Source organism: Anopheles marshallii, chromosome 3, assembly GCF_943734725.1.
Source record: "Anopheles marshallii chromosome 3, idAnoMarsDA_429_01, whole genome shotgun sequence".
Classification (NCBI taxonomy): domain Eukaryota; kingdom Metazoa; phylum Arthropoda; class Insecta; order Diptera; family Culicidae; genus Anopheles; species Anopheles marshallii.
In genome coordinates, this window is record NC_071327.1 from 28,130,134 (window position 1) to 28,148,446 (window position 18,313).

An 18,313-nucleotide genomic window follows, 5' to 3' on the forward strand; every position below is an offset into this window, starting at 1 on the left:
GCCTCAGCACGCGACCACGGGGCCTTGAGGGTGGGCTGCGAAAATTGCTGCGTGTAAGCCGAGTGGGAAAATCGCCGAACGGCACACGAACCACTGCACGAGTGGCCGCGTGCAAACGAACCACACCGCGCAGAGACTTCGATTCACGACCTAGCAACGAAGCAAGCGGTTGTATATTGGTATCCACGCTCCAAGCGTTGTCTTTTGGCTCCAGGAACATCTCAAGCAGTGGAACGAGCTCGGGCAAGGTGGTATAATGCGAGCGATGGTGCTTTGATGCCGAAACGAAAAGGGATACCGAACCGCATGGTCGGCACTTTCTTAAGCAGTTTATATTTACGCTCGCTGCAGTTCGGATTGGTCTCGGGACTCGCCTCTACCCAAGACGCGCAGTGAAGTGTTTCGCAGTAGTGCACTTGTAATTTTTACTCATTACTGCTAATTACAACTAGGATTAGTACACTAATTGTTCATTTGTGTATAGCAAACCATAATGATAATATAAAAAAAACCTTGTGGCATTAAAGGTTTGAAGGAAGTTTTTTAGACATTAGCTTCAAAAGTGATGTGAAATTTTATGTTGCGTTCTATAAAGAAAATTAGTGAAATGACAAACACTTGGATGACAACATCTTATGTCAGCACCATGGATAAATGTTACAAAACAACGCTGCTGGTGTTAATCGGAGTTACAAGCTGTTATGCTTTGCTTGACGTTTCAGGAAGTAAGTTTAGAAAAGTTAAAGATAACGTGTTGAAACTTATTTATTACCATTTTTATTCTCATTTTGTTTGTTTTAATTTTACAACGAAATTAGCCCTTATGCTGCAGAAATGTTGTTATGTTCTGAATATTTTAAAACTGTTTAAATATATATGAAATTAATTTCAATAACTTATTTAATTTTTTCCTAAACTTTCAATGTACTAGTGTTTCTATAGATGCACTTTTGAGTAATTATTATAGATGCGAGATAGTCCTCTTCTTAAGCTAAATAGTTTATTAATTATGGAAGTATTAATCTGAGCGGCTTATTTATTTTTTTAATTTTCAGTATGACTGCTGATGAGCTGTTAAAATTGCATAATTAAGTTCTTGTTTTTCGTTAAATTGAAATTTAAAAAATAAAAAAAAATACGAAGAAAAATAAAAAAAACAGTGCGGAAACTGGGAATTGGTGTCACTCAAGACAATTAGTTGCTTTACGTTAATATTAAAAAAAATATTATGACAGAACCCATGAGAAAAAAATGATAGCTAAAATATAAAATTTTAATAATACGCTGAAATTTGTTATTTATCCGGTTGTCTAAGTTTAGTTTTTTGTATCAGGAATTCACTCAATATTGTGATAGTCCCAGCTGAACAAACAATTATTTTTTTAATGCATTGTTCTACTTTGTTCAAGAATGCCTGTGAAGTTTTACTGATAAATTTTGTTTTATTTTTAATTGTTTTAATTACATAACATGTACCATATATCACTTAAAGCCTCGGAGCATTCCTTGCTATGTGTTCAAACGTGATGAAACCATAGCCACTACTATTGATTTTATCCTACGAATTGCTCAAGTGACCTAGTGAAAGACAATAAATACCAGTGTAATTTCCCATGTTGCCAATTCCACGCTTTTTTTCTTCAATAAAACCTACCACTTCCGGATGTAGCTAATTCAATAAACTTTTCCGAAAGCAATCTGCTTAATATCGTACACGCATCGCTACCGGCATTTTCATGCTCTCCAATGTAACTGGGAAAACTATCTCCACGCAGCTGCATGATTCACTTAATACCACCCTTTTGAATGAGAACTGTGCCCTGATCCGGCGTTATAACGGGTGCGCTCGCTTTTGTAAGAAGATAACGAGTCAACACACCTTCCACCGACGCCCGAAGCGGTTTTCCGTACAAAAGGCAACACATGTCGGAGGTCGTGTGCGAGTGCAGTACGGTTGTGTACTTGTTATTGAATCAAGCAGCCCACAACATTATGCGTGTTAAACATCTTGACTCTTGCTCTGGCCTCTTAGCGATCCAATCTTCGTCCCATCCAAAGTCGAGTGCCACTTTACAGCCTTCGGGTGGGGTTTGCACCATTCAATGGGCGGAATGTTGCAGCTAGAGTCGGGGTTGTTGCTGTAACTAATCTTAAGAACCACCTGTAGCCATCCCGTTCCAGAATCCACACGGTTTCCTGTCGTTCAACCGAGCGACGAGGCGCACAAAAGGAATGCCAAGAATCGCCTCCTTGACGGTTACCCAAACGTAGCCGCAGGATGCACCGAAACCACCGAAACCACCCGAAAGCACCGACGGCATTACAAAAGGCAGATGATACGAGCATCGTACAACCCCAAGCCGCGGTACCGCTACGTCCTGCGTGCACGAGAAGCTTTCTCTGGAATTAGTTGTGTAATTACATAATTAGTTTTATTCCCTGTGTTTAATTAAAACTGCAGGCAATATGGTTTGGTGCGGTGGTAAAACTACCACCCATCGATTGATTATTCACTGTATCGCTTTATTGCAACTCATACTAGCTACTTCCCGCTAGGAATAAGACAAAGGGGTACGTGTAATAGCGTATAATGCATTAGCTCTGTCATGCTTTCGGAAGATTTGGTCGATCGCATTTGTAATAAATCAACCATATTTTTGTTGTACTACAATTCCAGGAATTTCTAATATTCTTCGCCCAAAAGAGGAAAGCACGATGAATGGTACCGTAGCAATATTCTTGAGTATTTGCTTTACTATCAAAAAATCAAACAAGCAAACATGCGTGACATCGTGAATTTGGCTGGCGAAAAACAAACCGTAGCAAGTTTCCTTATTCCTTGCGTATTTTTTTTCTGATTGCTATTCACAAACCAACCCTTTTACAGACATGTAACGCATGTTGCCGATTTGTTTGCCTTACGGGCTCGAAAGGGTTAAGGCATGCCGTAGTGAACGTGAACACGCCATGCATAAGCCGATGCAACGCTCCCACCAAACAGTTTTCTTGTTTAGGTTGCCTTTTTTTGGCTGGCTGGCTGGGTGGAATCATATTTGCGTAGCTGTAAATAAACACATAATTTCGGCAGCCTTACCGATCCAGAATATTAAGGAATATGCGTTTGATGGAATTGATTGAATATTATGTTTGGGGGTTGTCGGGCATTTTTGAGAGATTGTTTTGCGACAGGACAACAATATAAAGCACAAAGAGCATTCATCGATAAAGTCCTATCAATCATGTTTAGTATGAAGTATTTTTTTGTTTTTAAAAAACCAAAGCAAAAATTAAATTATTTAAAACTTATATTCCATCGTACTAGAAAAAAACAATGATCAAACATTAAAAAGAATAATTAATAGTTTATGTTGTTTTTAGACTCTTTTTTATATTTCTCATTAAACATACTTATGGTTGAACCGATTAAATGAATGTGTTTAATCGTCTTTTGTAGCCATCCTATTTTTCTCCGACAATGTTTTCAATCAATTTGTAACAGTCTAATTAAAACTATGTTCAAAAGGGCTGCATCACACCATGATGGAGAAGTTTTCAATGATGAATCACCCCTTCTAATTTTCTTCCATCTGAAGAAAAACAAGTGTGCCAAAAAGCTACAATGTGCTGACCACCTGATTGCACATGCCACCATGAATGCAGTGTAGCAGAATCTAAAGATGTGCATCAATTGCAAAGTTGTTTTAAGTATTGTTCAAAACCAACGTGGTTTCAGTATTGTATTGTTGTGATTATCCCAACCGATGCATCTTTCCTAAACGCTTATTAAACATATGATTCAAGGTCACTTTGTTGCATTCACTTATCTTTAAAAGTCATCATCCAAAGGATAATTGTTAATATCATAGCACAATTTGCATATATCCTTTCAAAAAATTCTTTATTTTATCAGGTTAAGTATGTTGATAAAAAAAATACTATAGCTATTTTAATGAATTTTCAAAGTTATTGTTGCTAATGAATAACAGTTCTGACTGCTGTTGTACATTGCTTTTTTGTAAATTTAATAAGAAACAAAAATATTAAATCGGTACAATATCACTGACTTTGCTAAACCCGATTGGTGGGGATTCCACTCCCTTTAAATACCTTTGATTATGATAATACCAACGGATGTTTGCCCTGTCACCGAAGAATGAAGCTTCCAGCTCATAAATAGCACAAAAACAAGCAACGACGACGAAATACAACCTACCCTCCTAGCCCTGCAAAATCATGTCCTTAAGCCCACCTTTAATGACTAGCGTGGTGATATGAAGGTAAAAAGAAAATTCTTTTAAAAAAGCAAACACCTCCCAAGCGGTGACGTTTTGAACACCAGCAATTAAAGCAAGCATCGCTGCCTTAACGAAAAGCATAAAGACAAAAAAAACACACATAAATGTAAATTCGTGTCATGTTAAGCGGCGACAAATGGATCGAAACCGTCACCACCGAAAGCCAGCCGGGTGTGGTAAGGGGGACGATGAGTAGGTTTTGAAATTATCTGAGACAATGATATCCATTTTAATGGCACCGTCTTCTTAGCAGGGACCAACCTTTTTTTCCTAACGTCGTGCCAGATCCTACGCGATTAAAGCTTTACTTCGGCCTGTTCGCTCGAGCAAAAGAGAACCGACTGCGACACTTAAAAGTGTGAAAAAGACAGAAAAAGTTGGAAAATGTTGAATAACTCCATCATGGGATGTTAAACCACATTACAATCGATAGTGTTGCTATGAAAGGTGCGTATTTCCTTCTGAAATGTAATGTCATTTCCTTCTTTTTGCATGATGAAACACTATCGTTTCATAACAGCAGAAATAAACACAGCACTTTAACGTTTTATTACTTCTGGCAAAATGTCAACATACCACTTACTGTTTTCATTTTTTATTCTTTAATCCCACACGGCACGAAGTTAATCTGGAAGTACGGTGGTATTTCTCACCTCGCTCAACCCCGTCACGTTTCCAAGCACCGCTCAATCGAAGTAAATGTTATCATTTGGCATTTTCCATCTGGTTTCACATTTCGGTTCGGTTGCGCATGAGAAATTCTACCGGAATCGGTGATTTGGTTTTTTGCTGCCCGACCCATTAACGGGCAACCGGGGTGGGGGCAAATGTCTCCGGGCGGTGGGTGATGGGATGATTAGATCAAAGTCAAAGTAAACAGTCGATTTTTAACTCAATTAAAAGCCGCTCGCTGCGTCAATAAACCATTTAATTAGAAAATCACCAATTCTCATTGGCAAATACCAACGCGAGCGGTAAAACACTTTCCGTGCGCCTTTTCCGTGAGACATTGGGCACCCATTGCGGCCGATGGCGTACCGTGGGTATCGATTTAGCGATTAACTGTAATTGGTCCGCCACTGGGTATGGCTTTCGGGAACACGACGACGGTCACATGCCGGCTGGGAGCCACCGTTCAGAGCCATCCGAATTCGAAACGCGTCGAGCCGCTCGAATCGTAACTTAGGTACGATGGCAAACGGTTCGCAGTTAGGAATCTGATGTATTCAACCTTTTTTTGTTGCCCTGCAGCACCAGTGCCGCCGCAATACGCAAAAAGGAAAACATAAAACATAATAACGAAACACACTGGCACACATACAAACGGGAAAAAAACTGAAAATTTACAACTTCAATTAACGCTAATAATCCGGAAGCAGTTTATAGCTCAATTTTCTTCCACCCGCTGGTGATCCTTTTCGCTGGTATAATCCTTCCGCCTCGATAGGCGAACGACCAAACGTCAGAATGTGGCCTGAAAATGGTCTGTTTTAGAACTTTGCCTTGAACAGGGGGGCACGCTGAAGGTAAGACTGATAATCCACTACTCTAAAGGCTAGCTTTGAGGTTAGCCATTGGTGTCGAAATGGACAAGCTAGCTCTGGCCTGTGAACTGACGATGAATGATGATCTTTGCATGCAATTCCTTAAAGAAAATGTACTATTTTTTTCTTGCGTTGGAACAGTATGAGCTAGTTATCATCGATCATTGAATGTAATTATTGCAAACTAAAAGTTTATGCATTTAGGGCACTGCATAAAATTCACTACATCAAAAGCGAGAAGATTCATCGGCAACGTAACAGCATGAACATCCTTGTTAATAAAATGTGAATCAACCAATAAATCGCTAGGCCGGGAAGCCAACTATGACGCATTGAAGTTGAAACAAGCAAGGGGTAAGAGTAATGCGAAATTGTTTCTACATTCTTCGAAGAGTGGACGACGCATTGCGATATCTTGAGCCCCGTGGAAGGATGAATTGTTCGCGGTTGTGTTACCCTTTTCATGTATTCAAATTGGATTATTGCCTCTTTCGCGAGAGTGTGTAGCTACGGGCACAGATTCAATATCATTAGGAAGCAACAAATTGAAGCTGTATGAGTGGATGTTTTGTTGTTTGTGTACCAGATTTCAAAACATCTGGATATGGATTGAGGAGAAATATGTTGGAGTCCGATTGAAAGATGTTCATTTCATATTTACGAACGTCAATGGCATCATTTTCAAAAGACAATGGGAATGGTTATGGCAAGGTTATGTAATTTGAACAATTTGTTATTTTGTAATATACAAATAAAAAAAAAAATATTTGAAATAATCCCTTTGCTTTCGGTTAAGTTTACCCTAGGTCGTGAATCGAATCTAATCAAAACTCAGCCTCATCAAAACTCAACTTTCGGTGATAACGACTTAACTATCGACGAAAAAACGCTTAAATTTTGTAAGATTTGATTTTACTGCTAAATTGCCTTTAAGTTAATCAATCTTTAAGACTATGAAGCACTAATGAACATCCTTTTGTTATGATGTACAAGTTTTTTGAACAAGTTGTTCAACTATTCATTTTATCAAGTTTCAGCAAATATACTTTCTTTAACATACCTGAACTGTTGTGGGATTTAGTAAATTTTTATTAATTTAAATTTCACAGTTATCTATTTTTGAGGGAATCATGTCTACTTAACGCCTTTCATTTGTTCTTGTTATTTGAAAAAAAATATAAAAAATTTCCTTGTTATAATTATAATAAGGCGAAAACCGTCATTCCAGAAGTTAAATAAATTAAAAATATAAAATTTAAAAATATTCTGACAATTTCAATCAGTTTTATGAAAATCTGGTACAATATTACGTGTTTTTCTAATTAGCAAACAATGATTGATGTAATTAAAACAGTCAACCATTTTTCAGAATCGCTTTGAGCTAAGATCCTAGGAACGAATTCTAACAACTCACACAATTATACTATAAGAAAACACACATGCTTGTAAAACTTTCACTTGGCCACATCGCTACCTTGCGTGGTTTCACCATTTGTTCAAGCTTCCCGGAAGCACCGACACGAAATGTGACGGTTGTCCATTTTGACATCTTGCCAGCAGGCCTCGCTTTGCGTGAAACAACCCTTGACCGATACGGTTCCTAGTGACCCTAGCGGCTCAAAAACCGGCTCAAATGACCGCCGTCTAGGCGCAATGATTAACGGCGGGAAGGTATTATTATTCCTAAATTAGACGTGATTATGGGAATTTGCAATTGATTTTTCAACGACGGCTGGCTCGACTTCGCTCCGTTCCGGCCATCAGGAAGCGAGAAGTCAAAAAGTCAATAGTGGCCAACATGACAACGGCCGCCAGTTGGTTTACTTGCACCGGAGTATTTGCATACTTCGTCTTTCGGTGCCGATACTAAGGGTGCATACGGTCCCATACGTCGTTCGTAAAAAGGTTCGTGTCTTGGTTAAGTACGATCGGAAGTCTTGTAGCCCTCCCGGCGTCAAACCCGAACCGGAACTGCCACCGTTAGCGAACGCTTCAACAAGACAAGACGGGTAATTCTTAGTGGTGGCCGTTTCAGGTGCTGGCCAGCAGTGTGTGTGAGTGTTTCCATAATAATGACGTCGATGATGATGATGATGATAGGATACGAAAGCGAAACATAAACACAAGGAAAACGATAACCCTTAAAGCGGTAACTTAAACTCTTAGAGATTTTAAAATACTTAACTTTTGTAGGAAAAAGTGACGACAAGGAAAATAATAAAAAAACCTATTTATCACATGAATTGCTAATCAATTGAAAATACTTAAGTTCTTCCATTCTATCTGATTTTTGCGTATTAACCTTTTTTATGCTTTATTTTGAGTCCTTATATTGTTGCAGTTTCGCTGATAATTCCATAAAATAATTATTAATTGAAAAATATAGACAACCAAGTGTTCGATACGCAAAATAAACGGAATATCCACAATATTACATATTTGTTTATCATTGTGCCACAGCTTTCGGTAAGAATATACTCGCTCAGTTCTAGAACTACTGAAGCACCAAGGGTTACAACGTGAAAACTACTGTGTATTTAGTGTCCAGTTAGACTTTTCATTTTCCAACTCCCGCCAGGAAGGCGATGATGAGGTCTAATGTGACGTAAACACCGCATAAACGCTTCGTGGAGAAAATTTGTTTCGACGTGGCTTTTCCCCACAACACGTGCGTTAGACATCCTACTGCTAGTGGTAGCTGTTCGGTTTCATAGAAAACTTTACCAAAACTTCAAACTTTTGCATCTCGCTCAAAAAGCCCTGTAGCAAACTTGCGCACTATACTAATAGACATTCAGCAAAATGCGAAAGCAAGTCAACGTTGCAAAGCTTTTGAAAGTAGTTCATTGCAAAAAGAAATCTGCCCCAGTAGATACCAGCTTACTGCCTAATAAGACCCTTGTTCTGGTGCTATCATCGGGTGTGAAATTTGCGGTAGTATATTTAACTGCTGACAAAACAAACAAAGCTCCAACGGAAACGGCTCTGGTCGCGCACCCGGGGATAACTAATTTTCCCACCCGTTGAGCAATTTGTTAGTACTTCGTCGTGAGGCACTCGCGGTAGCGCGATAGTGGAGTTGCCCATTGTTAGTCCTCTGCCCACGGGGAACACAAATAAACAAACGAATAAAATTTTCGCTGCTGAACCGTAGTGTGGCTTTTTTTGGGGAGGGTGCAGTTAAACTTATGGCTGGAAATGAGTAATTTTCTCATCCCCGATTTTCGTCGTCATTATTTTCCGTGTTTGACGATTAGCGAACCACGAAAAGTCACAACAACATAACAGAACACAAGGCGAAGTAGAAAAAAAAAGAATTCATGGAAGACCAACAAAATAAAAGCCAAAAAAAGGAAATGGGTTGCTGCCGAAAAGAAAATGAGTGTTAAATCTGCCCCAAGCATGCAATAAAATTATTTACACCACAACCGCAAGAGGGCCTCCGCCTTCGATAGTGGAGTGTTGGACAGTGGTTTTGTGGCTTTTGGCTGGGTCTCAAACTGTCTTCATTTCTGTTTTGTTTTGCTTTCTCTTTTTCATACAAAATAGCATGGTTGGAATTCCTCTTGAAAAATGTGTTGAACGTAACGAAACGGAACGACCGCCAGGGATCCATTTCCCACCATCTCCAAAAACGGCGAGGTGACAAATAAAAGCGAAATCAAATACAAATTATGTCATTACTAATTTATTATTCTAATTTTACCCATTCACCGGGTTAATGTTTGGGTTTTGGTTCGCTTCGGCCGCGCTCAGCAGACGGTATGCCGCTTCGGTTTGGCTTCTTCCGAACCCAAATTCGAAAACTATTACCACAAGGTGGCTCTTTAAAGGAAACGAAACAAAAACAAGCTACAAAAGGAAGTGGGCTTAAGTTCTCAGTAATGGAAAATATGGTCAATAAATTTCTCATTTTCCGACGCGTCGTCAAACAGGGTCAAAGCCTTACGAACATTGGCTGCTTACGAACATTGGCCAATGATTAGTACACCAATAGTAGGAAGAGAATTGGTTAGAAGATGAAAAACAGTTTGCGGCTTGCCAGCACGAAGAAACTGCTGCAAGAATGATAAAGACTCCCTGCTGTAAGTTTATCAACATATTTCCAGTATTTTGACTGCTGCCTGGTTGGTAGCGTAATTGTCCTTTCCCGCCAGGGATTAAGCAAAATACGGCATAAAAATATCACGCTTTGCCGAACAATAGACGGTTTGGACATAACCGAAAAGATAGCAAAGTTCTAGCTGTGCACTCGTTCTCACAAAGAAAAATCTAACAAACAAAAGGGTCCTGCAGCTTTTTTACAGAGCAAGTGCGTAGCAGTAAACGCAGACACTTTTTATTTTGTCTTCTATGAACTTCTTGTTCGTGATGCGTAGTAAGAAGCAGACTCATCTCCGGTCGGTCCCGGTTTAGTCTGAAAAGTTTCTTATCGCTGGCACACGGTCACGGTCGCGTTTTTTAATTGTGATCGAGGGATCGATGAGATGACAATTGCACCATTGTTTGTGTGGTCCCAACCTTTAGCCCTTTTTTATGTTCTCCGCGAGGAAAAGTAAAAAGGGAGGTTTTGTCCCTGAAGGACTTTTAGGTACGTTGCAACAGGGGAGACTTACTTTCAAGAGAAAGGTAGAAAAACATGGGATTTGTTACAAATTCTGAGTCAATGATTACTGTTTACTTTATTTCGCACAACTTGTTCAATGTTTTACAAATGTTCGATAGTTTCAACTAAAATATATCAACAAATAACGATTGATTGAAACATCGAACTATTCGAGAATTTGAGAATAAGAAATAGAATGACTGAAGATTGTTGCTATATGTTCATGCGGAGCAACGAAATCACATGTGAAATCTCAAATTTAATTCAGTTCAATTGTATTCAATACCTTGGGTTTTCAGCAACTTCAAACATCGATCCTGAAAAATTACTATTGCCAATGAGATAAAAAAAAATCATTATATTTTCATTACCTTCCTGATTTATACTCTCGTAGAAAATTGCGCGAAATAGTTTTGCGATCTAGCGGTTGAACTAGAACATTCACCTGAACAAATGAACAATTAACCACCAGACCGCTAGCATCAAGATTCAATTTCATCTCCACTCTCATCTCAACAGCACCTAATGACCCAAAGAAACGCGTCAGCAATCATAAATCAATACCGAACCAATCTGGGACGACCAGTGCCATCAAAGAACGTTTTCCACACTTACATTTCCGACACACGGTTATGGAGTTTTGCGAAAGTTTACCACTCAACAGCGACCCAACCTTTCCTTCCCCGGGAGCAGCATCTTATTGGCGCGAGGAGTATTACTAACATCGTCACAGAAACTTTGTTTACCCCTCACTTAGAGACACAAACACTATGTAACTGAGGTTCGATGAATTCCGTCCTTACCTAGTTCCTGCTCCCACGAAACAACGGTGCATAGTATGCACTGTTGCAGCTTACCGTGTTTGTGTTAAACGCCACTAATACTAACCTTATGATAAATGCACCATTTGCAGCCAAACATGCATTATGGTAGCGTTCGTCGTCACATGCGATCACCATCCTCTTTCTCCACGACGTGCTTCTTGGCATGTTGGGGAAAACTTTTACTCCCCTGCAAACAAACTTGCAACAATCGAATCCTCCCGCCTGTTCGTCCTCGGAAAACCTCATCAGCTCGTAATGAAGGTTTAAGTAAACAGTCACATAATCATGTTGCACTTCACTCCACACCATCATACTGCTGACAAATCAACCCATTGGCCAACAAACTTCTGTTGCAACGTCTTCGTTCATGTAAGATTTATGTGATTGTAAAGTAATAATAACAGCTCCAGTGCACTCCACCATCGATTACGATTCTAGAATAACTTAATTGACCACAAACTTTTCATTCGCTAACTGTTTTGTACGCTCTCTCTTTTCTTGCTCTTTTCTATTCCTCCATCCCTTACATACATCCGTGCCGGACGTCGGTTGAACAGTTGATCCGAAGTTTAGTGCACCGATAGCAAACGTAACCGTACCGGTCGGGCGCGAAGGAGTGATGACGTGCACGGTGCATGATTTGTACAAATACAAGGTAATTGGCCGGTCACGTTTCCGGTTTCCGTTGCTTCATTCGTACCGGTGCCATTTCCGGCATATTAGCACAAATAGAAAAAAAGGGAACAACCGCTATTTTCATGGTCACCATCATAATTACATCCAAAAGTGCGCTAATGTGGAATAATGAGTCTTCCTACTTTATTCATATCGTACAACTGTTTTTTTTTTGTTCTACTACAACATCCCTCTCACGACTAGGTCGCCTGGTTACGGGTTGATACGCAGACAATTTTAACCATCGAAACGCTCGTGATAACAAAGAACGAACGGATAGCGATCACACACACCGAACAGCGGATTTGGCAGCTGAGAATTAAAGATATTCGTGAATCGGACAAAGGGTGGTACATGTGCCAGATCAATACGGACCCGATGAAAAGCCAGATGGGATACTTGAACGTTGTCGGTAAGATTTGAATGGTTTATTGTACGTTTTGTTTACTGTTTTATTGTAATATGGATGATATGTTTTCATAGATAAAAAAATAAAAAAGATGACGATTTACGTGAAGAACGAGATCTTAGTGACTTCGTTCTGCTAGAATAGTAAGATATTTTACCAAACGATCACAAATTTCTAGGTAAAGACCTTACATGACATCAGCTCATCTACATTCAGACTTCTACGACAAAGTTTACTTAACTTAACCGAAGTCAGCCGCGTCTAAGCAATAATTTTCTACCAGAAAGCCGAAAAAACTGTACGTTTAATGAATAGCAAAATAAATTTGAAATTTTCAGACCAGGAAGGGCAAAGGGGCCAAGAAGGACCTTAGTAAGGTACTGGGAAACGACCAGTGTCACGATTAAACTGCAGGACCTTCAGGAATAAACTCTAGAACTATCAAATATATGAAGTATCTCCTTTTTTAGGATTTATGATATAGGTTTGACATGTCCCTGACGTATCATACAAAGAGATGGAAAGACATGCCAAGAGATTGATATCCTATTTTCATGTTAAAGAAAATGAACATATCCCTTAATGTTATTCAGACGTTATCACTAGATTTTTTGTGAACTTCCTAAAACGTTAAATCTTTCCGAATAATATTAAATATAAAAAAAAATATTATTTTGTAGCTTCATTGTATGATTGTTTACAATCGTTTGTTTACAATTTACAAAATTGTTTACAATTTACAATTGATATTTTCGACGAAATTTTCCTGTACAAATGAATATTTGATAGGTTGCTCTAACTTTCTACGTTTATTTAAGCTGAAAAATAATAATCTAGAACATGATCAATGGTTCGACGGTTCTAATATGTACCACTGCGATCCAATTAACTGTCAATTATAACATAGAAAATAAACTAAACGTTATGTAACAAGGTAGTGGACAAAATTAGGCCACCATTTAAATTTCTCATTTTACCACCAGCACCATTGGTACAACGATTCTTTGGGGTATCCTTTTTACTAACTACTTTTCATATTCTATATTTCAAACGCTTGCCGGTTTCGCCCTGAAAGACTCGGTCGCCAATAGTTTGCTTCTTTAAAACGTGACTAGGCGCCAAGACTGATCGAAAGCTGCAGCGCACTAGTCAACAACACCTTCTATTGCCACCCGGCACGAAAACCACCAAGTTTCACCACACAACTTCCAAGTCGTTTGAAGTTCAACGTCGACTCAGTGCTGCACAGTCACCGACGTAACGTTACCCTTTTTTGTCCAACGACCAATTTTCCTCCGGTCCCGGCAGGGACTCCGGGTATGATCCACATCGGGCGATGGAAATCACGTTTTGAGAAAACACGAACTAAACGCATCGGGCTTCAAAGGGTGTCCCTTTCGCTAGTGCGCGTTGCCCTCCACCCTCGACGCACAATTAATCGTTTATTTGCTTATAGAGGTGCTTCTTGATTTCATGTCGAATGGCACATGAAATAGTGCTGCAGCAGTGAACTAGCACTGTGGAAGGAGAGACAACTAAAGCACTCAAGACAATGCGTAGAAATTCCGGGTTTCCCTCACACACGCACACACGCACACATTTACGTATTGCGTCCGGAGTGAAAAGGACCAAACCTAACGCTTCTACACGTGTTCAGGTGGCCGAGGGCTTCCCAAAATCGTACAGCTTTCATTGACACCACACACCAGTAAAAGTGACGAAATTGCGTGCAAATACTTTCACTTTCATCAACTACTCGAATCACCGCCGGTGGGCCAGCTTGGAAGACCCACAGAGACCGAAGGAAAACGTAAATGGTTATGATGAAAATTTAAACACCTGCTGCAAGGGAAACTACAAACCTTCCCCATTCAATTGCCAGACACGGTGTGAGACCGTGCTGGAAAGACCGAGAGGGGGGGAAAAAAGTTTTATGGAGATTTTTATGACCTTCTTGAGCGGGTGTTGACTTAACGAGGCTTCCCATTGCCTCGGTACTTATTGCCAAGGTGTAAGCACCGATTTGGAGGGACCTGCCATCGCCGGCAGACAGCCCGTAGCTGACCGTTCCACGGTGCAATGTTTGGCAGTCACACAGTTGCGGTCACATAGTTGCTGCGCCGTTCGTCGCTAGGCTGTTTACGATAAATTATTATCCTATCTGCAAACACGCAAACGTAAGATTAAAGATTTTCGACGGAATTAGTGGAGTAACACAAACACACATTTGCTTTCATATGCCAATGAGACAGAGGGCATAGCAGGATCGAGTAGTGCGAGTGGTTTTTGACTTCTTATGGTAATTAGTGCTGAAGAGTTTTGTATGACTTTCTAGGGGAATATTAATCGTCTCATCTGCATGCAAGGAAGATGATATAGTTCAGGCAACTGAAACATTATGAAAACATGTTTAAGCCTTCAGTTTATGCCTCTAACCTCAATTCTAGTTGAAACAGTTCGTTAAAGTACCCTAGTCGGATTTATCATTTGAACCCAATGAAAAAGTATTACCTACTCCCAAAACATACATTATATTCACTCAACTCGCAACATAAAACGATAATGTTGAATCGATAATTATTGTTTACAACTCTGCTCTGCTTTGATTCCAATAATCTCTCCACCCCCAGTGCCGCCCGACATTCTGGACTATCCCACCAGCCAGGACATGGTGGTGCTGGAGGGTAGCAATATAACACTCACCTGTGCCGCAACGGGCGTCCCCGAACCGACGGTCACCTGGAAGCGGGAGGGTGAGAAATCTGTCACATCCGTGGAGAATTCCGGAAGTATGTATTATTCATTTCGACCGGCCAAACGTAGGCCTTGGTTGGTACTGCGTGATCCTAATAATAACTTAATCATCATTCGTGCATAGTAACGAGCCACGACGGAGCGATGCTGCACATCTACCACATCGAACGGCACAACGCCGGTTCCTATCACTGCATCGCATCAAACGGCGTGCCTCCGACGGTCAGCAAACGAATTATCGTAACAGTCAACTGTGCGTACAGTAACGGTGTGCCCTGGCCAAGATACTATCTGGCGCGCAACACACTTTGCACCTCCATCTTCACCGTTTGATTTGGTTTTCATTTCCATTCCAGTCCAACCGGTTATACGAATATCGACGCGCCAGTACTACGCCGAACTGGGCGGCCGGGTCATTCTCGAGTGCCACAGCGAAGCCCAACCGAACTCCATCAACTACTGGATGAAGGGCAAGGGTGAAATCATCCTGCAGGGTGGCACGTACGACTCCACGCTCGAGGATCACGTGTACAAGGTGACGATGAAAATCACCGTCCGGCTGGAGAAGGTGTCCGACTTTGGTGTGTACAAATGTGTGGCCAAAAATTCCCTCGGTACCACGGAGGAGTCGGTGAAAGTGTACCGCAAGACCTGTAAGAATAGCCACCAGCGCCCGACGGTTTATTGTGTGCCACTGTTTAACACTGTCTCTCCCCCCGTTTCCTGGCAGCCAAAACGAAACAGGTGGAAAATCAGATCATTCAACAGTCGAACTATCTCGGATCTACGACGTTTATCAAGAACTATACCGATAACAAAATCAACGATATTCTCCTTACCGCATCGGCTGCTTCTTCCAGTGGGGCGACCATTACCATCGGTTGGTTAGCGATGGGCATTGCTATTGGCGCTGTGAAGACGTTATGATAAGGAGCTCCTGCTGTATCTCCCGCACGCCGGGAACTTAACAAATGTTATACGAATTACGCATTACATGTGCATATAGCGATATTACTATGTTAGCAGGCAAATGTATAACTGTTCCCCAGCAAAAATGTAAATTGTTCTCCTGTTGTATGAGCAGCAATAAATGGCAGCAAAAGGTATTGTCCATGATTAACGTAAACAACACATGATGTTTTGATAGATATTTTGTAAAAAAAAGCTTGAAAACGGAAAGAAATCTGAGGACTATTTTGGTTTTATCATGATGCTTATTGACTTCATTAGACATGTTACCTTTTCTTTCTAATGATTTATTGTATGGTTTTTAATTATTATTTATTATTATTTATTAATTTATTTATTGTTTTTGTATGTGTTGGTAAGGTATGTTTTTATAGGTGATACTGATAATTCTAGTATTAATGGTTCTCATTAAACGTATTTCAGTCATTTATCACGGATAAGAAATTTAATGTTAAAATACGACGATAATATGGTAATTACACTATGTTCTATAAAAAGGATAATAGTACTGAAGTACTTCATAAAGTAACATAAATATAAATGTAAATTAAACAACCCAAGTTTAAAAATCATGAGGCTTCAAGCAACATACTGTTTTGTATTTTTTTTTTTTTTGAGAATATTTTAAATTTAAATGATTTACCGTCAATTAGTTCTTATTTTTTGTAAAAAAAATAGGCAAAATACCTATGAAACTACCCTATTACTAGTATCAAATTCATTGAATTCTTTTGAAATATCAATGGATATGGAGTCGTAATCTACAAACACCCAGTACACCTTTAGTAACGATTATATTAGCTGTTTGTGAAGAACTACATTTATCTTTTTTATGATTTCGCAGAAATTAAAGAAAGTGCTAGAAGAGGCACTTTGGAATGGAAATGGAATCATATTTGTTTTCATAGCGAAAAAAAAACACTTTCTCACATGGTACCTTTTGTTCGTCAGGTTATTATAGGGAGGACTGACATAAATGGTGTATAGATCAAGAATAAGATAAGAGAGTTAGATAAAGGAATACTTCAGCAACATAGCTTAAATGTGCTATAATTTATGAGTATTCATGCGCCATATTGTACGAAACTCACAGGCACCTACAATTGTTGCACTTTATGGAAGAGTTACGTTCATCACATCGAGTTCCAGACTTTAAGTTCATTCCCATGAAGCTTTTGTGCGCAACATTTCATACAATACCTTGTACAGCACATTGCGCAAGGATATGCAGGATTTTAGAACGAAGTGAGAATGTACTAAAACACTAAACTTTATATCACATAAAGTTGAAATCAGCATAGCTTTTTTAATAAAATGAAGCTAACCCTTGAATTTGTAATCCTTTATAGATAGGACATGCAAGAATAAAATATTGAGTGAAATATTAAAATAGCGAAATAAAACTAGAAATAAAACTAATATGCCTATAAAAAACGCAAGACCTACCGAACAGATTCTGAGAGTAAGTTGCATAAACAAAATCACAAAAAATATGAATAAATGTTTAATTTAATTCCTTGCTTAATATATTGTCAACTTATTCTGAAATAATGAATTGATGCGATGATAAAAACAGTAATAAAGTTAAATTAACTGATGTATTCAACAAAGGCATTTGACTTTTGTTACTCAATGCTGTTAGATTTTTTTTTTTACATTATATGCGGTTGAAATAAAATGGAATCCTTCTATTTACATTGAGCTTTCAATATTGCTAGCAATATAATGTTGAGTGAAATCAAAACAAATACATAATTTGCCATTTTTAATCAATTTGGTACCAAGACAGATTAAATTTCACATTGGATCACAGTTTTTAGATTTCTACGTACCCCAACTATTCCAACAAATTATAATTTTCTGGTCCTTTATACGTCTTCAAGGTTTCCGTTTTTTTCTGATCTTCTCATAAACTGTTCTGGATGTTCTCGTTAGCACGTAATCTTCAGCATGCTTTTCATTTCCCTCGCTTTTTGTTCTAGCGACAGCGTAGCTAGAAGACCACCACCCAGTGACTTTCCCGTGTGCCTCTTTATAATCCGCTTTCGATCAGTTTATAACGCTTCCGATCAACCCATATCCGGCCCGTACGGCCCAACTAAAAGTCGACCCCATCCGGCCAAAGACTTCGACAGCGGTGAAATCATCGATGAAAAATCTTCATAATCCAATTTTCACCACCACCGGTTCGTTGGCTATATTAAATGGCAAACGCCTATTTCGACACCCTTCGGAAA

At 39.4% G+C, this 18,313-nt stretch overlaps 1 protein-coding gene across 1 annotated transcript; it reads left to right on the forward strand.

The window, feature by feature from the left end:
* The first annotated feature begins 607 nt into the window (after positions 1 to 607).
* LOC128711234 (opioid-binding protein/cell adhesion molecule homolog) lies at positions 608 to 16,034 on the forward strand. The gene is made up of 7 exons (XM_053806100.1): positions 608 to 725; positions 11,827 to 11,924; positions 12,149 to 12,356; positions 14,984 to 15,142; positions 15,232 to 15,360; positions 15,464 to 15,760; positions 15,838 to 16,034. The coding sequence occupies exons 1-7, from the start codon at positions 608 to 610 to the stop codon at positions 16,032 to 16,034; spliced, it is 1,206 nt and encodes a 401-aa protein (XP_053662075.1).
* Positions 16,035 to 18,313: the final 2,279 nt, after the last annotated feature.